Source organism: Zalophus californianus, chromosome 15 (assembly GCF_009762305.2).
Source record: "Zalophus californianus isolate mZalCal1 chromosome 15, mZalCal1.pri.v2, whole genome shotgun sequence".
Taxonomy (NCBI): domain Eukaryota; kingdom Metazoa; phylum Chordata; class Mammalia; order Carnivora; family Otariidae; genus Zalophus; species Zalophus californianus.
This window is the reverse complement of record NC_045609.1, coordinates 32,330,429-32,350,699: the sequence shown is the minus strand read 5'-3', so window position 1 is coordinate 32,350,699 and position 20,271 is coordinate 32,330,429. Positions and strand designations below refer to the sequence as shown.

General features: G+C 56.2%; 1 protein-coding gene across 3 annotated transcripts in view; it reads right to left on the bottom strand.

Annotated features, from left to right (window-relative positions):
* The window catches only part of SLC29A3 (solute carrier family 29 member 3), a 44,370-nt gene that overhangs the window by 13,227 nt on the left and 10,872 nt on the right, over positions 1-20,271 (bottom strand). For all 3 annotated transcript variants that reach the window (XR_003520449.2, XR_003520450.2, XM_027597166.2), the window contains exons 3-4: positions 7,764-7,846; positions 814-1,040 (exon numbers count right to left, since the gene is read on the bottom strand). Coding sequence is in view for 1 of the 3 variants with exons in the window: in XM_027597166.2 (XP_027452967.1) it covers positions 814-1,040; positions 7,764-7,846 (310 nt within the window). In the remaining 2 variants the exon portion in view is untranslated. The remainder of the gene's footprint in view (positions 1-813; positions 1,041-7,763; positions 7,847-20,271) is intronic.

Sequence of the window (20,271 nt, the reverse complement as noted above, 5' to 3'; positions counted from 1 at the left end):
CCTGAAAGGCTGGGTCTTGTTCATCTTTGTATCCCTCGCACACAGTAGGACTTCTATAAAATGAGAAAGGAAGAAAGGGGGGGGGGAAGCTAAGAGGAAGGAAAAGGAAAGGGAAGGGAGGGAAGGGAGGGGAGGGGACAGGAGAAGGCATGGGAACGACGAGGAAGGGAAGAAAGTGATGCTGCTTCAGGAGATGCACTTGGTAGACAGATGCCGAAAGTGGCCGCAACTGGCTTCCCTCCCACCGGCTCTTCCTACAGAATGGTTTTCATGTTCTCCCGCTGATGTGTGTGGGTCTGTGTTCTCCCCCCTCGCATCCAGGTGGGCTCGTGGCTTTGGTGACCATGGCCCTAAATGGCTTCCACATCTAAGCCATGAAAGGAAATAATGCTTTTGCCTGGGTCTCCTGGGATGCTCGCTCTGGTGACCCAGGCACCATGCCTTGGGGAAGCCCACCCAGCTGTGCCAAGACCCCAGCAGAGCGGAGCGCCCCGGCCCCGGCCCCGGCCTGGCTGAGTTTCTCGGGAGCGGGTCTCCAGCCCTGTTGGGCTCTATCAGCTGATGCCGTGCGGAGCAGAGGGGAGCTGTCCCTGCCGACTCCTGCCCGGACTGCAGATCTGTGAGCCAAAGAACTGACTGCTATTGTTCGAAGCCACTAAGTTTTGGGGTGCTTTGTTACCCCAAAATAGATAGTGGAAATATAGCTAACACTCGTTGCCTTTTCTGGAAGGGTCGCTGCATGCTCACCTCTGGCTCCTCTGCATGACCCCCAGGTAGACTGACCTGGTGGGCCGTCTGGAGTCTGGCTCTCACCTGATATCAGTGCCTGGGAATTCCTCATGGGGAAGGAGCCGGTCATGCCAAAGACACTGCTATTGAAGATGGTGGAGGTGCCGCTGAGGATCGCCATGCAGATAATGGTGACAGCAAAGAAGCCAGAGGTCCAGGAAGAGGTGTCCACCTTCACTAGCACGGTCATCACCAAGAAGATGGCCAGCATGACAGTCAGCGAGGCCAGCACACGGACACGAATCGGAACCCTGTCGGGGGAGGGAGGGATGCCAGAAGCGGTCAGAGATCCCCTTGGGCCTCCCACGCCGGGCCACGGGTGGTGAAGGTTCTTAAGGGACACTGCAGCCGGGAGGCCTGGGCCTGAATCCTGCATTCCTAGCTCACTACCTGTGTGACCCTGGGTCAGTAACTCAATCTCTCCAGTTTCAGCTTCTGCATCTGTATAGCAGGGAGGAGAATGGATCCACCTGCAGGGGTGGTTGTAAGGGTCTCTGGAGGGGTGTGCGCAGAGTGCAGGGGGCAATATCAGCCCAGGGCAAATGCTCGGCGGATATTGCTTCTTTCCATCTTGCTGTGAGGTTCGAGGACAGGACAGGAGGGCTCTCAAGCCCCTGCTCCCCCACCACAGGGCTGAGCTCCCACTGGCTTTGCCTAGTGTTTCAACGAAGCAACCACCCTCGGGGTTTCCTTCTCCCAAAACTTAGCAGTGAGGGGAGGAGGGAGACGAGCAAAAAATCATCATCATCATCATCATCATATAGCAATTACCCAGATAGTACGTTATTTGTGCTAAGTACTCTTCGGAATGTTTCTACATGCTGACTTGTTGCATTCTCGCACCAGCCCTGTAAGACAGGCCCTCCTACTTATCCCGCACATACAGGGAAGGAAACTGAGGTCAGAGATGCTAAAGAACTTGCTCAAGGTCACTCATTGTGACCCCGAGAGGGCTGGCTCCAGTCTGTGTTCTCAGAAGGACACTCTGCTTCCTTGAGTGCCTTCCACCCTCTCCCAGCAGCTGGAACTGCCTAATACCCCAAGGAAGGGAATATGTGTGGTCCAGAACAGGCCAGGGCAGAAGGATTCTCCTGTGATGTCTCAGTAGCCACGGGCAGCCGCTGATGCCGGCGCAGCCTAGGGCCGGCCCCCAGCCCCACACCAGCAGCACAAACCATACGCCCTTCCCGGCCCCCAACCGCCCAGACACTGCCCTGAAGGGAGGAGCAGAGAAGGCTGGCTCTCCTGCAAACAGCACATTTTTATTCCAGGGAGAGAGAATATCATTGAAAGGGGCTGTTTAAATCATCAGATTAGACTAAGCTTTAAGCCGGATTGGATGTTTGGTTAATTTTCCTGCTAACCAGTGGGTGGGGGCTGGGAGGAAAGCCAGATTAGTTACACACGCAAAAAAAAAAAAAAAAAAAAAAATTTATAAAAAAGAAAGACCTGAAAGGCAAAAAGAAAAAAAAAGTATCTACATATATATGTACATAAATAGGTGTGAAATGATGAGCATGAGAAGCAAGGATTTTTCAAAGTGTTTTTGTGGCTCCAGGCTAACTTGAGTTTTCTCTGATCTTCATTCTGATCCTCGCTGGGGGAGAGCGGGGGTCGCCTCTGCTGTGTGAGGGGCAGACGGAAGCCTGAGGATGTGAGGAGGCAGTTCAAGGTCGCGGCGTGAGTCCGTGGGGAGCAGGGAGGAGAACCCAGGTCGGCTGAGCCTCCGCCCGGGGCTGTCTGCTAACATGCATTCTCTCCAGCGCCTGTTCCACAAGCGTGTGTTGGGCAACTCCTGTGTGTCAAGCACTGTGTGGGATGACCCGGGCCCTGGCCAGACGAGGGCCAGGCATTTTGCTTTAGTGTGCACAGTGGGAGGGCCTCAGGGCATCCGAGGGGGCCCAAAACCCAGCCCGGGGGTCGCACAGTCTTTCTGGAGGTGGCACCGAAGCTGGAGTGTAAGGTGTGCCGGGATGTGAGTGCACACGTCTGGTGAGAGGGGATGCAGCTAGCCTCGGGCTGCAGGTGAGATTGAGAGCAGAAGCTGGAGGGAATCGGAGCCCTACCCTGGAGGGCCTGGTCCACCAGCTAAGTGCCAAGGCTTGACCCTCAGAGTAGGGTGCAGGGTGGGCCTGCGGGCTTCGCCTGCCAGCATCCCTTCCCTGAGGAACACTCTTTCTTCCACATCAAGTTGTTCTGGCGAGGGGGCCGGCCACATTGTCCACCCCTGACCCAGCCACAGATGATGGACACATGATGACTGGGTCTGGGGTGACTGGAGTGTCCCATGCCATGGGGCGGGTCGCTGAATTAGGTCAGGGATTAGCATGTGAGCCAGGCAGGGCCAGTGAGGGCTCTCCAGGGCTGGAAGGTGGGGAGAAGTGCCCTCTCTGCCACGACCGTGTTGGGGGCTGCTGGTTGCCACCTGGCCGGCTGCATGGAGAGAGACCACATTTGGGATGAAGCCAGGCAGACACACACAGAGCCCAGGGACAGAGCAAGAGAAGGACAGCCCTGGGGACATATGTAATCCCCTAGATCTAGCAATGTGTGGAGGCAGCCCTGACTTTAATTTTCCACGTAAAGAATGAGAAAATCCTTTTTGTGTCTCTGTTGTCTGTTACAAGAGTGCAAGTTAACACAAAGAGGCACATCAAGGTTTCTAGCTGGTGGGTGACCCGCCCATGCACCCTCCCCTCTACCAGGAAGCAGGCTGCAAGTGAGGGGTAATTAACACTCCCAAGAGCAGGCTTCAACCAGTAATGGGGGCGTGGGTGGATAAATACCCCAGCTCCCTCCCCATCAGGTATGTGCTCCAACCTGGGTCCCAGAGTCCCCAGGCAGGTCAAGCTAGGTCTCTCTCTGTGGGAACTGGTTTGGTGAGCCATCCTTTATTGGCTGCCTTCCCCTCTCGTTTCCCCCTCTCCATTCTCCTACCTTCACCTCCCAAATAAACTGCTCGCACTTAAAATCCCTGTTCCAGGGGCTGTTTCTGGGGAACCCCACACTACAATGCATCTTCTCGGGGTCTGCAGGGGCCTCATCCTGGGCAGGAGCTGGTGGGCAGCCAGGTAGAGCACCTGGACCCCTGGGGGCCCAGAGGATCCGGTGTAAGTGCACACCAGGGGCCCTGGAGGCTGGTGGTCAGGCCCACCTCTGATGTTCTGGGTAGTTCTACACACTCAACAGTGTCACACAGTGCCCTCCACCCTCTCCCAGCAGCTGGAGCTGCCTGATACCCCAAAGATAAGAGCCAGCAAGGGCCCAGAGCCTGGGTCAATATAACGTTCCCATTTACAATTATAAATATTAAGACAATCAAGTGGAGAGAGAGGGTGGGGACCAAGGCCAAAAAGCTTTACCAGACCCCTGGGGCAAGAAGGCAGCCCAGGGCAGACTGGGAGACATGAGGAATACTGCCAGGACACTGCCCTGTCTTGTTCTCCCCCCGCCCCAGGGCGGACACAGGGCCTGGGAGGGACTGATGAGTATCCGCTGGATGCACAAACCGACAGGCAAGGGCTATTAGCAGTGCAGGGAGACTCTCTGCTTCTTGACCCCCCCCAAGCATGGCAGGGAGACCACTGGAAACACTTGCTCTTTCCAGCCAGCCTTAGGAGTAGCCTCTGCCTCTAACCTTACCTCCTCCCAGCCCTGGTGAAGACGAAGTCCACACCAGGAATGCTGATGGCATCCCAGGAGCTCTCTGGGTCCTGTCACAACAAGGTAATTAGTTGCCCCTACAGGAAGGTTGCTCTGGAGAGAGCTGGGGGACTTCTTGCCCAGCACCCCCAGGGTGGTGGGAGGTGAGGAGGTAAGTGCCAAAGGCAGGACAGGAGCAACGCAGTCCCCACAGGTCCCTTGCCTGCACAGGCCTCCTCCTTGCCCGCAAATTACCTGCCACGTGACCCATTCTGCGCCTGAGCCTCATCCCTGGGCCCCAGGTCCTCAGGGACCTTGCGTGGGGCTCTCTTCAATGCCCACGAGGCTTTATGAAACATGCCGCATGAAGCCCACCCCACACGCCATAATGGGGGCATGCTGGCCTCACTCTGCTTCTTCCCCCTGGCCTGGGAGAGTGGCCCAGGGGACAGCGGTGCCATTACGATGGTAGAGAAAGTCTAGACAAGCGTTGCCCTGGTGTCAGTGGTTCTGCTCTGGAACGGGATGGCCGTGGTGACTGCATCAGCCCCTGGGACCCTGGGGCAGGCCACAGGAATGTGAGATTCTGGGAGAGGGCTGCCGGCTCCCCACCCCCTTGCTAGAGAGGCCTCAGGACCCCAGGGGGCTGATTTCTTCATAAGTCTCTCAAATGTAAATCCTCCTCATAAGTATTTATGATGCTACAGATTTAACATAATAAAACACTTGGAGATTATGGATGAGCCAGTCAGAGAAAGCCAGGGTTCTCCAGGAGGGGAAAAAAGGAGACATTTCAATTTCGCACATTCAATAAAAAACAGCTTAGCCCCAAACCATCTTCCCACAACCCAGAAACAGATGGAGGCCCACGAGCATTCCCCACATTGCCTTCGCCCCTCTCCCATAGGCAGGAGAGGGCAAGGGTAGGCCCTGGGGTGGGCTGAACCTTCTGGAAGATGCCCTATAATGCTGAGCCTTCAGAGCCAGCAGCCTGCCTGACCTTGGGAGGGTGGCTGCCTGGGCGGTCCACTGTCCCCACTGTGGACAGACCTAGACTTCCTTTACTACCTCCTTCCTTCCAGCTTCCTGAAGACAGGGCAGAGACCCTCATCAGAAGGCTCTGAGGTGTGGCTCTGGACGCAGGGAACGGCTGGGGGACCCAGAGGTTCCAAGTACAAGTGTGGGGTGAGAAGGGTCCTAGTTCCCATCTGGCTTCACCCTGTTAGTGGCCATGTGACTTCACTGAGCCTATCTTCCCATCCATACAACAGGTACTGAGTCGCCTGCTCTCCGGCTGTTGGGAGGATTAAAGGAGACAAAGCTCTAAGAGGTACGAGCGCTCGGAAGCACTACTCCAGTGTCCTGAGGGTTGACCTTCCCTGCCCCTGCTGACCACTGTCCCAGGCTGGCTTCTGGCCTGCAGGATCTCAGGACCACAGAGGAGGTACAGCGTCACCTGGGCCTCCCTTCACTGGTCCCGTGGTCTTGGGTGTAGTCCTGGCTTCCGCCTGCAGAGTGGCTAATGTCACGGCCTCCCTCTCAGGTTACTGTGTGTCACCAGGCGTCACCCCTTGTTCGAGGACACTGAGGGTAGCCCCGTGCGCCAGAGGAAGGCACGAGGAGGCGGGTTTAGGGTCAGCTGGTTTATGATTGGGGTCACAAGGCCCTCAGGCCATCTGGGCCCCATTCTGCTCTTCGCCCTTACGGCCTACACTTTGGTTTTAAAATGGGTGCAAATTCTTTGCCTCTCCTTCCATTGACAGGTGGGTCTAGGTCTCCTTGAAACCAAATGGGCTTGGGGAGTGCCTGGCCCTGCTGAGTCCGGCATAAGTGACGCCATGTGGCTGCAGATATTAGGTCACAAAAACCACGTAGCTTCTGCCTTGCTCTCTTGAGCACATGCTCTTCAGCCACAAGACGAAAAGTCCTACTACCTGAGACCAACGTACAAGAGACCACAGGGAGGGGAGGGGAGGGTAGAAGAGAGGAGAAGGAGATGGGTGCTGGAGAAGGGCCAGCAGCTCCAGCCCAGCCCAGCTTTCTGCAACCACATCAGAGACAGCAAGTCAGAGCTGCCAACTGAGCCTGATGATGCCCAGAGCATGAGACATACTCATTACTGTTAGTGTTTTAACCCACGACCATGCTTGGGGATCATTGAATGCCACGACAGATAATTGCAATAGCCCCATAGCATAATGTTTGGAAGGACCGGTCTATCCAGGCTTAGCCCACATGCTGCCCTATCTCCTCCTATGTTCAGAGCAGACACCACCATTCAATCGCAGCACACTCGCTGAGGCCAGACCTGCCTTGGAGTCCTGTTCCACCAGAGATCCAGGCCGGCACTGCGAAGTTAGTGGAGTTGAACTGATTTGCCATCAGGGATCTAAGGTTTCAGGCAGCTGTGCCCAGAGAAGGTTCCTGGTGGTAGCTTAGGGGAAATGTGGGCAAAGTAGCTAGGGCTGGTGCTCCTGCAAACCTAAATTGAGAATGGATGGCAAGAGTCCCCCGGTGGGTTCTAAGGGCCATGCCAACTTGCCCGGCTGTCTCCTACATCATTCCTTCTTCCACAGCACAGCCCTGGGGCTCTCTCCCGGCCACCACTCTAACACAGTTTCAGGAGGTCCCCACTGAGCCTCTGTGAGCAGTCAACACGAGCCATTCCATGGAGAGAGAGCCAGAATTGTGGGGTGCCAGGCTCTTAACTTCCCACACTTTCAGGAATGCTTGGAGGGGCGCCTGGGTCGCTCAGTTGGTTAAGTGTCTGTTGGTTTTAGCTCAGGTCATGATCTCAGGGTCGTGAGATCAAGTCCTGCATCGGGCTCTGCACTCAGTGCAGTCTGCTTGTCCCTCTCCCCTGCTCCTCCCCGCCCCCCTGGCTCTCCCCATCTCTATCTATCTCTAAAATAAATACACTTTAAAAATCTTAAAAAAAAAATGCTTGGAAGACCAGCTTCCACAAGCCTTGCCCCCCCGGGCCCACCCCTGCCATCCACATGCTGGCCTCGGGCCACCCCGTCTGTAGCCCAGGCAGCTGGTGACACACAGGCACCCCAGATGGGAAAGGAGGAAGGGCCGGGTCCCCACATGCCTCCCACTGGCTGCTGACCCAGTGTCCTAGCGTGTGGCTGGGAAGTGAAAGTCCAGCTCCCTGCCCCAGCTTCCCTGGGCCCCAGGTCGCCGGGCTGACCTCTCAGTCTTCCCTGCAGGCCTCCTACTTGGGGGGCTGCCCCTGGAGCAGGCAGAAAAGCAGCAGCTGGGAGCGAGAGGCGCGTGGAGATGGCTGGAGGCAAAGGGCGGGGGCTGGCGGAGGAAGAAACGTGGCCTACCTGTTGACAAGCAGGAAGTTCGCCATGAGGCACAGCACAGAGGAGACGGTGGAGGCGATGGTCAGGTAGCTCTCAAAGTAGTTCTGCAAGCACAGAAGTGAGGGGGCTGCTGATGTCACCGGGGATGGACGGGAGGGCCCCCTGGAGAGCAGAGACAGGGCCCCTCCCGGGGGGCTTCTCCCCACTGTCTTCAGAAACCAATGAGTGATGGACAGGTCTGCCCCAAGATGGCATGGTCCCACCCCATGGTGACCTACGAGCACTTACAAGGTCACTCAACAGATACCAATATGAGCTATGCGAACTGCTGGGGACATAAGTCAGGATAAGACATTGTCCCTGCCCTCAGAGAGGCCCCAAATGCTCTGCAGCCCATGCTCCCCCCGACTCTACCTGTCCCACCCACAGATGAGCCAAAGGGGACAGAACTCAACTGTGAGCGTTGTGCACACAGAGAGACTGTGCCCTACCGGCCTGCTTTGCCTCTCGCCAAATTTCAGTTATCCAAATGCGCTTTGTTATGACCCAACCACATTCTCGTGTTCTTGCAACTAAGTGGAGCCTCTAGAAATACACCAACCCCGATGACTGTGGGGAAGCTTTGTTCTGACTCTGGATTTGCTTCCTCGGAGAGATGCTACCCAAGGTCAGGGCCACTTTGGGAAATGGCTCCTAGACTAGCCAAGAGGAGGGAAAAGGGCATTTTTCTGGAAGCAGCTGCAGGGTATTCTAATGCAGTGTGCATGAGACCACACGAGGAAGAGCTCCAGATTATAACGTGCTAGAATTTACGGCTAAGGAAACTGTATGGTAATTGTACCTGGTTCTCCAAACTCAGAGAACTGGCCACTCATTAGGATAGATTTTACTGCGTATCTGTTATTCCTCAATATAACTGTCGTAAAAGAAACAAAAAAAAAAAAAAAAAAAACAGAAAGGGCTGACATATCTTGGCTTTGGTCATTGTATGTCAAACCATGAACCCCAGGTTGGTAATGATCATGGGTGTTAAGCCGTGAGAACAGATCACACATATTGAGCATTTCCTGTGTGCCTGATACAAGAGCTTTATATTAAGTATGTTGTTTAATCTGAAAAATAAAAGAGAAGCTGTGAGCATTCTACTCTGGAAAGCTCACAAAATGGGACTTAACTGAGGCGATATTTTGAGTTACAAATGTGCCAAGCACAAGGGACAATGCGTGCAAAAACTTCGCCAACGTGCAGAGCATGGTGGCAGTTGTAGGGATCACGACAGAGAACGAGACACGCTTCCTGCTCGCTAAGAAGGAAGCAGCCCACTGGGAGTGTAACACAGAGTGTGAAAGTATTTTCATGTCAAAACACTATGGGAAGAGATGTCAGAATTCTGTGGTTTTTTTTTTTTTTTTTTTTTTTTTGCCAAATCAGAGGTAGGAGCGGTGAGTTCTAGAAGGGGTTCTGGTGGGGGGGAGTGGGACCATGGAGGCGGATCACGTGAGAGAATGGGAATGATTATGGGTTTGGGGAAAGGTCCCAGAGGAGGTGGGATCTGAGTCAGACCTTGACACAGAGGGTCAGAGCTGTCCTTTCTGGGACATTTGATTGCAACGTGGAGCCCAAAAGAGAAAGATATCATAATGCGTCCCTTCTGGTCTGAAACCAATTGTTCCAGGGTCTCTTTTTAAAGCCTGCAGAGTGCTTTGTGGTCTTTGAAATCTGCACCCTGAATATAAGGTGGTGGTGGCCTTGCAATTAAAATGGTAATCACAGTGAGTGTGGTCCATCAACCATGAGCCTTAGAAATAGCCTTCCTCCTTCGAGGTGCCACCTCATTGTTCCTGCCCTGATGGGCTCAGTAGAGCCTGGACTGGTCTGAGGCACTCAGTCAATTACGTCTTGACACAGTGGCTGAGCCTACGTGAGTGAGGCCAGGCAGGCGGCAGGCAGGAGCCACAGAGAAAGGCCCCGAGGAAGAGACAGCTGCAGGTGGGGGGCCAACCAAGACGGCCCCAAATCCAAGCCCCCTGACGGGGCTCCCTTCATTCAGTGGCTGCTCATTCCATGGCAAGTCTACAAACGACCGTTGCATGGGATGCAGAATCTCTGCCTTTGTTTTTTCCAGCAGGCTCAGGTTCCTTGAACACTTTAAGAATGGGGATTTTCTAGGTAATTGAATGTTCTGGTTTGTTGATATTTAAGCAGAAAATTGTCCTTTTAATGTTGGAAAGCGTTTTAAAATATTGACAACGGAGTAAGGCTCTGCCTCCCTTTCTGTGGATGGAGACCATTTTCTTGGCTTTTCAAAGAGCAGGCAGGAGGGGTGGAATGGACTGGACCCTGGGCCATTTTCCTACTGGTACATATTGGGGGCTGTAGAAGGCTGCGTGGGCTGACTCAGCACATCCCATGGAACTTTTTTTTTTTAACTTAGTTCCTGATATAAACATGTTGGTGGGGGGGGTGGGTTACTTATTTGATGCTTTTGTCTGTAAGTAGAGTTCTAGCAAAATGTGGTGGGCAGACTCTCTAGGTGGCCCCCACGGTCCCAGCCTCCTCTGCTCACGTCCATGTACATGACACCCTCTGCTAAGTATGGGTGGGACCCGTGACTTTCTTCTAACCAAGAGAACACGGCAAAGGAGTGGACATTACAGGATGATGTGTATGGGATAACGTTACATGAGAAGGTAGCACCTGTCTTGCTGGACTCTTTTTTTACCTCCCTTGATGGCTCAGAGGATGCAAGCGGCATCCTGGGGAATCCCAAGTGGCAAGAACTGCAGGTGACCCCTAGTTGCTCAGAGAGGTTTCTGGCCAACACCCAGCAAGAAACTGAAGCTCTCAGTCCTACGACTGCAAGGACCTGGATTCTGCCAACAACCCAGATAGCCTGCAAGTGATCCTTCTCCAGCCGAGCCTCCAGTGAGACCGCAGCCCTGGCTAAGCCCTTGACTGCGGCCGTGTAACACCCAGAGCCGAGGACTCGGTCAAGCCATGCCCCGACTCCTGGCCCATGGGCACTGTGAGAAAATAAACGTGTGTCGTGTTAAGCCACTGAAGTGTGCAGCTTTTTGTTATGCAGCAATACATTCCTCATGAACAAGGGCTTTGGACAGCTGAGTTCCTACTATCCAGAGTTTTTCTGCATCTTGCTGCCTTCTTGTAGTTTACATTCGGTTTCTCGATGAAAACAGGGACAGCTGACCCTGATCTTGCTAGACACGAAGACCAATGTATCTGCCCTTGAGGGAAACAAAGGTTATGCTTGCTGACATCAGTCCCCTTGGCCTTTCCTCATCAACTCCTTTGCTGAAATTAGGTTCATTTTGTGCCGATTCCAAGAAACAGGACTTAGCTTACATGCCACCCCAGATCTGCTCACCTTGCCCACCCTGTGGGCCATTTGCCTTGCTACTCAGTCCCACAGACATAAAGCCACTGCCCCCAGAGAAGGAGCCGACTGCTAGGGAGAGACCCCTGTGCTGCTCACTGCCGGGCCGCACCCTCGAGGCTCTCGCTCCCGGGGTGACGGTGGGAGGGGTCAGGTGACACTCCGAAGTCGGGGAGAGGAAAAGCCCCATGACATAGGCTTTGACCAATGAGAGGCAGGAAATGGGAAGGAGCCAAGAGATAAACTTCTTGACTTTCTTCTCCCCCAACCTCCTGGTCTAAAATGTGGTGGCCCCATGTGGCTTCTCTGGATTCCTGCTGGGTGCCTGAGCAGCCAGCCAGCTGTGTTTGGTTGCAAAGCTGTGGCCAGCCTGCGTTTGCTCTCTCCCACCCCCGCCTCACTTCCCTTTTCCCCTACTCTTGCTTCCCTAGGATGGCGCACCCTGAGATGGGATTCACACACAACAGGTGGCCTCGGGCCCTTTCTAAGAAACATCCAGCAGTGAAGGCCCTAACTGTCCACCCTGGATTACACCCTTTGCAGACCTGCAGCAGGCATTTCCTTCCTGGGTTCGTCTCGTTTGCCTGCAAGGGATGTTGGGGCCCCCTTCTCCCATTTTACTCCAGGCAATGCAAGAACATTTGAATATTGGTTCAAGCACATTGGTAACCGTCCTGCCCCCTCCAAAGCAATCCGTCCTCCCCATCCCATAGGGCGATCTTATGTCATGCAACGTGTGGGGATGATTCATGCCACAGTTCACCTGCACTTGGGTCTGGTTCCTAGGAGCTCCCTCAAGAGGCTCCGTTGTTATTTACCACACCAGCTGCCCCACAACGTGATTGATGAACATGGCCTCTACCTCCAGAGGTGAACCCAAAGACCCCAAGGGCCAGCGCCGGCCAGGCAGGAGTGGAGGGGAGGAGGAGAGCCCCCGGGCAGTGGCGCTGGGCCACCTCAGGGGACAGCGGAGTCTGCGCTTTGCACACCCACAGGGAGCACCAATCCTGAAGCGACGAGGTGAATGAAGCCCCCCACGGCTGTGCCACATGGCAGCCCGGCTGATACAGTCCGCGGAAAACCTACCTCCTAGGGAGTCACTCCTGTAGGTAGACTGTGTGACTCAGCAAGCAGGCAGGGCCGGAAGATGGCTCGGAGCGGCAGGGCAGGACATGACGGGATGACAGGGCCTCTCGGAACAGGCTTCTCTGCCTCAGAGGTGGGGAGCCCCAGAGGCTGGTAATCCCACAGCCCTCCGCCTGGCCGGCGGTCGCTGCCCGCCCAATCCGCGACTCACTCCTTGGTTCCCTGAAGATGTGGCCACGCCTGTGTGCCCTGCACTGTGCTGGTGGCTCGGTGTTTGCCCTCTGGGAGGGAGCACGTAGCCTGGCACCGTCCTGCAGCTGGAGTGCAGGGACACAAGGCATGGTGGGAGGAGGGAAGGAGGCGCAGGGGGGCTTCCTGCAGGAGGCCCTCCTGGACTGCAGCCCGAAGGGCCGGGGGAAGTTTGCCAGAGGGATATGGGGAGGTGGCGGTGCTGGCAGGGAGACAGACCACACTCCAGGAGGCGGGAACAGCACATGCAAAGGCCTGGGGGATGCTTCTTTGCCACTTTATGACTCAGACCCAAGTCCCTTTGTTGGAACAGACTCCCTGAGACCTTCCTTGGCATTGACAGGAATCAACTGCACTGTGCTGTGCCTTCCGCCCAGACATCCCGGGAGAGGCGGCCATGGAGCCACGGCACCCACCCCTCTCTTTCAGGGTGCTGATGGCAGACAGCGGCCCCATCGGTCACCATTCTGAATTCCCCAACCCAATGGGAGGCGAGGCCCAGCTGAGGAGGAAAGAGGAAAACTTCTGTTCCTCGTGTATCTCCTCTAAGCTCCCTGCCCTCAACCTTCTCCCTGCCTGCTGCAATCACCTGGGGCTCAGCACGCTGGAAGCGGTAACACCAGAGTCATCCTTGGCATGGGGCAGGTAAGCCAAGTGGGGGCACGGAAGCCCCGCCGAGTACCAGGTAACTGCCAGTGAGCAAAACCGCTCACAGGTGGCCTGCACAGACCCCAGTCCCTTTGCTCTCCACGCAGCCCAAGGCAGAGCTAGGTTTGCTCCCATTTTATAGATAAGAAGCCTGAGGCTAATAGGCGGATGAACTGCACAGAGGCGCCTACCTGGCACATGTGGGTGGCAGATCTTCTGATGCAAGGCAGGGGTGGGGTGGGGTGGGATGGGGGGACATTTAGCGGCTCTAGCTGAGGTGGCCTGCCTCACAGATGCACAGGCCCAAATGTTGTCCCTGGGATTGCACCACGTCACCAGGAGGCCCCAGTGGCCGGCACTGGCAGTCCACATGCCTTCCCAGCAGTGAGTAGGAATCGGCTTGCAGACTCTGAGGTCCCATCGGGGCAGCGTCTTCTCTCTGCCCCAGCCCTTACAATGGGTGACCTCCCAAGCCAGCAAATGATGGGGTTTGATTTCTCTCCCCTCTGCAGTTAACTCTCTGCTCCTTAAACCCCACGGTCCATTCCCCAGGGCATTTCCACAGGGCGGTGGTTCTGAGTAGAGTTAAAGGGAAAAGGATTCGGAGAAGAGACCTCGTTTCTGTCAGCCACCCGAAATGGATGGACACGGTCCACTGACGAGCACAGAGCACGGTCCAGAGGACATGAGAATTGGGAAGAGCTGGGCAGGCTTCCAGCTTCCCCCCTGACCTGTGCTGACTCCCGCAGAGCCCTGCCCCCCAGGCCCAGCGGAGGCGGGGCTCAAAACCCAGACCTGGGATGCCCGACAGGTGTGGGGGAGCCCCGCTCTGGCCTGGGTGAGGGGCGCCTGATCCCCTGGTGATGGAGATGGGCAAGTCATGTTCATCTGTTACACTCTGGCCCCGCTTGCAAACACCAGCAAAGGGGAGAGCCGCTCTTCAAACACAATTTAAAAACCCACCAGAGGCAGCTGGCCAGATGTGAGGCCCATTTTACGAGGGGGAACATTTCCCCTCCTCTGCCACGCTGAGCAGCTCTGTGCTAAGCGTCTCTTCCGGAAGAATTTAATTCCGGGCTCAGCGTCCAGGTAAAGAGGTTTCTTTGGGCAGGGAGGCCCCGAAATGAGCCCGTTTATCTCTGGCAGGCCCCAGGTAAGCTGCTTCTCCCCTGAATGCTATTTGGGCACTTTGAAATAAGTGCAGCCAATTAGCCACGAGCTGCAGCAGGCTAACCCGGAGCCCGGCCGCCCGGCAGCTCGGAGGCAGCCTCGTGCAGCCCCCACCTCAAGAGCACGGCGGCAGAGGCAGCTGGCTCCTGCGGGGCGAGAAAAAGCGATTCGGGCCTGGGGGTGGCAGCTCGAGGCAGCAAAGCGTTACCTGGATCACAGGGGCATGAAATTAGCAGCAGCGAGCGGGCTGGAGCCAAGAATAGTCTGCTGCTGCAAACTTGCTGCCTTCCGATCACCAAGCTCTCGGGCCTGGGATGTGGTGGAGAGGCGCCCTCGCCCGGGCATCGGCCAGGAAGGGACCAGAGGGCAGGTGGCCCCCAGGGGTGCAGCTGGCGTCCTGCCTGTGGGTTCCGAGGCCCCGTGTTCAGGGACGCTGGCCCAGGAAAGCTAAGGGGGTCGTGGATGCGCTGGGAGGGCTAGCTGGACGATGCCTGTTCCAGGACCCAGACAGCTGAGGGACACAGGAGCCCCGATCCACCCAGGTGTGATAGGTGGCCAGGGGCCCAAGGGCAGAGCAAAGCCGGGTCAGAGTCAGACAGGTAAGGCCCTGAAAGATGCCGGCCAGATAGACCCAGCCACTCTAAGGACAGGCCCCCGCTTCAGACCTGTGCGCACGGCTTCCAGGCTCTAACAGCAGCCCACTGATGCTCAGCCTCGTGGGCCATCTCCAGGCCCCGGCTCCCTGGGGCCACTAAAATCTTGCTCTTTAGTGGCCCGGAGGCCCTCCTTAGCCTGCAATCCTTTTTTTACATCTCCCTGGAATCCCTGCCAGAAGATAAGCAGAGTTGCTGAGATTTTCCGGAATGAGCCTCCCTACATCCCCCCGCCTCTGTGTAGAGCCCTCTGGAGCACACCTTGTCTCCCCAGCCTGTGCTGACTTCCAGGAGACTTGCACCCTGAATGCTCACCCTCGCTGCCTGCGTTTTCTCTCTCTCCTTCACTGCTGGGCCTACCTTCTCAGAAAGGTAAGAGAAACCTCTCTGACTTGATGGCCTCCAGCCACAAGGCCCCTCCTTCCCTTTGCCCCAACCCCCCTTGACAGGCAGCCCATGCCCTCAATGCTAACACCTCACCCCCTCCCAGGCTGCTCTGGGAAAGACTCCTTCCAAGGGGCCTCTCTGCAGCCCACCAGGCCTGGTCATGCTCCTGACACCACAGCACCCCTCCCGGCTGTAGCGGGCTCAACAGTATTCCCCCAAATTCCTGCCCCCCAGAACCTCCGAATGTGACCTGATTTGGAAATAGAGTCCTGGCCGATATCACCAGTTAAGATGAGGTCATACTGGATCAGGGTGAGCCCCAAATGCAAGGACTAGCGTCCTCAGAAGCAGGAGAGGGCACGCAGACGGAGGCCGGGAGAGAGCCATGCGAACAGAGGCAGAGACCGGAATTACACCGCCAGGAGCCAAGGAATGCCAAGGACTGCTGGGAGCCCTGGGAACCTGGAAGAGGCAAGCAAGAGTCTTCCTAGAATCTTCGGGGCAGGCATGGCCCTGCTGGCCTCTTTGGGGCTTCTGGCCACCAGAATGTGCGAATAAAATGCTGTTGTCCTGAGCCACCGGGTCTCTGGGCACCTCAACACGGCAGCCACAGGAGCCGGCCACACCTACGCACCTGAACTCCCACGCGACCCCTCCTCCCCCTCCCCCTCCTCCCCCCCTCCCCCTCCTCCTCCTCCACAGCAGCTTGGTGCCTCTGAGCCCCACCCTGAGTCTCCTCCGTTCCTGCACCATACTCCTGCCTTGGGAAGCTCATCTCCCCTGGCTTCCATGAGCCCCGTACCTACATCTGTCCCTGCCTCCAGAACAATTTTCACTGCCTGCCACCCAGGTGGCCTGCTGAACCCAGCTTCAAGCTCCCTAATCAAAGGCCTTCGAGAACACCTTCGAGAGCACCCCCAGCCACCTGTCCCCAGGCTCCACGGTCTGCCCTCCCTTTCCTCAGTGCTCCTGCTCCAAGTCTCTCTGCTTTCCTTCACCCTCATCCCAGGTCGGTCACTTGCCGGTCCCCACATCCCTAGCAAAGGAGAGTGGCTCGCACTCCCACCCCCACTCCTGGGACTCCCCCCCCTGCCCACCCCAGGCTCTAGCCCCTCCCCAGGTTCCCATCGCTCAAGCTCCTCCTCAGGCCTGACCACCTCCTGCCTTCCTGACTCCAAGCCACGCTCACGGGTCTGGTCCTTGCCTGCCTCGCAGGGTCCCGCTGCATCCCCTGCTTCTCTACACAGCCTCGCCCCTCGGCCCTCCTCAGTCTCCTCGGTGCACGGTCCCCCTTCTTTGGCCCCCTTCTGGGACACCCCAGGGGCTCCAGTTTGGTTAAATGAGGGGGCCTGTGAGGTAAGGGAGGCCCGGAGGGGAGACTACGGATGGTGTCAGGTAGCAGGCTGAAGAGGGGTGCTTGTCTCAGAAGGAACTGGGGATCCATGGAAGAAGGCTTCCGGAGAGCTCAGACATGCTCAGTGCTGGGCACAGAGGAGTCCCCTGGCCGGGGAGGGTGGAAGGAACCGAGGGGGAGGAGCAGGTGGTAGTGGGCACGGATGGATCCATTCATTTCTTCACTTCAAGACACAGAAAAGACAGCTGATCTGCTAGAGGCCACGCACTTATTCAACAGTCATGGCTAAGCACCTTGTTAAGTGCCAACATGTGCTAGAGGCCGGGAGGCCATGGGACTCTAGTGAGGGAGGCAGGAAAAGGAGTAAAGAGCAAGTTCAGAAACAAAAAGCCTGCATGTCACATTAAATGCAATGAACAGGCAAACCAAGTAAGGAGCTCTAATATAGCCGGGGCGATGGAGCGGGGGAGCTGATGCTGGCGAGGGTGGTGAGCGACTGCCTCTTAAAGGAGCTGATGTTTGGACCCGAGGATAAGCTATGCCAGGGGTAAGGGGAAAAGCATTCTGGGCAGAGGGAACAGCATGTGGTTGGCCCCAAGGCAGGAGTGAGTTTGGTGTGTTCGAGCACCTGGCAAACCAGGCTGATCCTGGATTCAGAGAGTAAGGGAGAGAGTGGGGAGACCAGGCTGGAGGCAGGGGCAGGCCAGGGTGAACAGGCTGGGGTCAGAGTTTGGATCTTATTCTAAGTGCAACGGGAAGCCACTGCCGGATCATAAGCGGCTGGGAAACTTGGTGCTGGTGCACAGTCACAGAGCCCTCCCCACACTCTGCTGTTCTGAGTGCTTTTCACGTATTCACTCCGTTGATGCTTATAGCACCCCTCCCAGGGATGAGTCCTATTGCAGATGAGGAAACTGAGGCTCAGAGAGGTCAGGCCCTCGCCCAGAGTCACACAGCTCAAACCCAGCTCTCTGTCTGCGGAGCTTGTCTCTTTCCCTGGCGCAGTAGACAGCCTCTTCGTTCTACGTCTTAAAGGACCACCTCTGTAGCTAATGGAGAATGGTTTGCGGGGCGGGGGGGGGGTCCCTGGGAGCCAGCAGCCAGCAAGGCTGAGGCTGGGGTGCTGGCCATGGAGAAGAGAACCAGAGGCGCTTGAGACGTTTGGGAAGGTGGGGTTAACAAAACTTGCTGACAGACTGAGCGTGGGGGTGGAGCACAGAGCAACACAAAGGGGACCCCCAAAGTGTCAGGCATGACCGACCTGTTATCCGCAGCACGTACAGTTAACCGGGCAGTGAAGGGCGTCCGCTCCGGTGTCACCTAAGTGTGCCCAAAAAACAACCCCACCAGGATTCCAAACCCCACCATGATTCCAGACCCCTGAGCGTGGCACCATGGTGCACCATCCCGGGAGCAGGGTCCTCTGCCTGTTCCCTCTCCTCGCCAGTCCAGCACCAGACAGGTCTTCCACAAACACTTACAGATTAATTCACCATTCCGCATGTATTTGCTGAACTCAGTAGATATTCTAGGCACATGGGATTCAGTCCCCAAGTTCCTGCTCTCATGGAATGGATGGTCTGGTCAAGGAGACCGTCGGCAAATGCATACACAAATAAATGAACGATATGTCAGGCAGCGATCCGAGTTCCAAACAGAAATTCAGCACGGTAGGTCCCTCTATAACAGATCTCGGAACACTAGTGGGGAAAGACCTGTAAAGGGAGTGTCTGGTCCAGGGGTGGGCAGCCAACTGCCCCTGGGGCCAAATCTGCCCGCCTCCATTTTTGTAAATACTAGAAACTGGTCAGGCCCATTTGCTGATGGATTATCTGTGGTGCAGAGCAGAGTAGCTGTGAAAGAGATCACGTGCCATCTGGCCGTTTGCAGAAAAAGTCTGCCAACCTCCACCTAGTTTCTTAGATAAGGAAATAGAGCCCTAAGTCACCCAGCAAATGTGAAACACAGTAAGAAACAGAACCAGCTCTCCCGAACCTCAGGTCTTTCTACCACCAGAGGTGAGCATGGAAAATGGAAACAGGACTCCTGCCAACCCTTCCGCCCCACCCCTCCACCAAACCCCTCCCCAACAAGGCAAGCTGCTCTTTGATTTTCACCCTTTTTGTTCCCCTACCCCCCCCTTCAGGCTGAAACCTCAGCAGGCAGAGAAACGGCTCAGAACCAGTTCGAGGGAGGGGTCAGAGCAACAGGGAGCCCCGTCAGTCCACACGCAAGTGATGCCGACCTCTGCGGAGTGACTGCTGATTCGGGGCTCGGCCACTGCTGATGCTCAGGCGGGGCTGTCCTTCCTCTTCTGCAGCCTGACCACGTGGCCAGGGCGAGGCCTTCCAAGGAGACTCCCCGCTTACCGCACCGCCCTCGCCAGAAGGGGTGGCTTCTGCACCACCCAGAGGGCCCACATGCTTTGGTGTCCCAGGGCTGAGAGCGGCGGACAGGGCCCAGGGATATGGCATGTGAGTAAAGAGGAGGTGGTCAGGGGGTGCTCCAGCTGCTCTCCATAGAAGGAAACACAGGAGAACCACCAGGAAGAGGGAGAAGTCCTGAGAAGACCCAGCCAGCACTTGCTTACCCAACATGCCTGCAGGGAGGCCGAAGTCCCAGGCTCACAGGCCGCTACAGGCCTCAGGTGAGTGCGTGTGTGCTCACAGAGGACCCCCAAGAGGCCTGCTAGGACCCCTCCCCAGCCCCCGCCACCACCACAGACCCCTCCCAGAGGATGATCCCCATAACGAAGGCACCCGGCAAAGACTGATCTGGCTCTGCTCTCTGGATACACTTGATGATCAATCACGTTAAGGAGACACTTGAGCACTTAAGGCCCCGGGCCATGTTCTAATTTGTCGAGGAAATCGCCTCTGGATTCCAAGGACCAGTGCGGAAGGAAATAAAATCGAAGGTGGGCGGGGGGCGGGGGGGGGGTGTTGGGGAGCGATTGATAGCCCAGGGAGGGCCAGGGAGCAAGGTGCAGGTAGGAAGCTGAGGCCGTGAGCACGCACAGAGAAAATAAAAAGAGAATTTGAGAAGTCGAGGCCACCAAAGGCATGACTGACAGCATTTCAAGTCGGGCTTTTTCTCTCCCTTTGCAGGACGCAGCAAGAGCTAAACACAGAAGAAAAAGCCATCACAGGGGTATTTATTGGGAAGAGCATGCTGGCTGCGTCTGCAGCGAGAATCAGAGGGTGGAGAGGGGAATAAAAAAAAGGACTCAGTTTTGGTTCTAATTTTAAAAAAAAATGGTTTGAGAGGAGCCATCCCGCTAGCCCAAGCCACTGCGCGGCTGCGGGGGAGGGACCTACCCTCTCTGCCCCATGGCAGCACCCATGCCCTGGGCAGGAAGCCTGGAGCCCTGTCCCCTCCTGCTGACCCCTGGACTGTCTCTGCCATCTCCCCTTCTGGGATGACAGGGCTCAGACCAAATCCTGCCTTGATTTGGGTTTAGCACCATGCTTTGGAATTCTGCTCTTAAAAAGTGGATTGCCAAGTGGAGTGCACCATGCGTGTTTTCCATTTGGAGGGACCTGAGTGGCTCTAGGATTGGTCTGCAGGAGCATCACGTTCCACAATGGT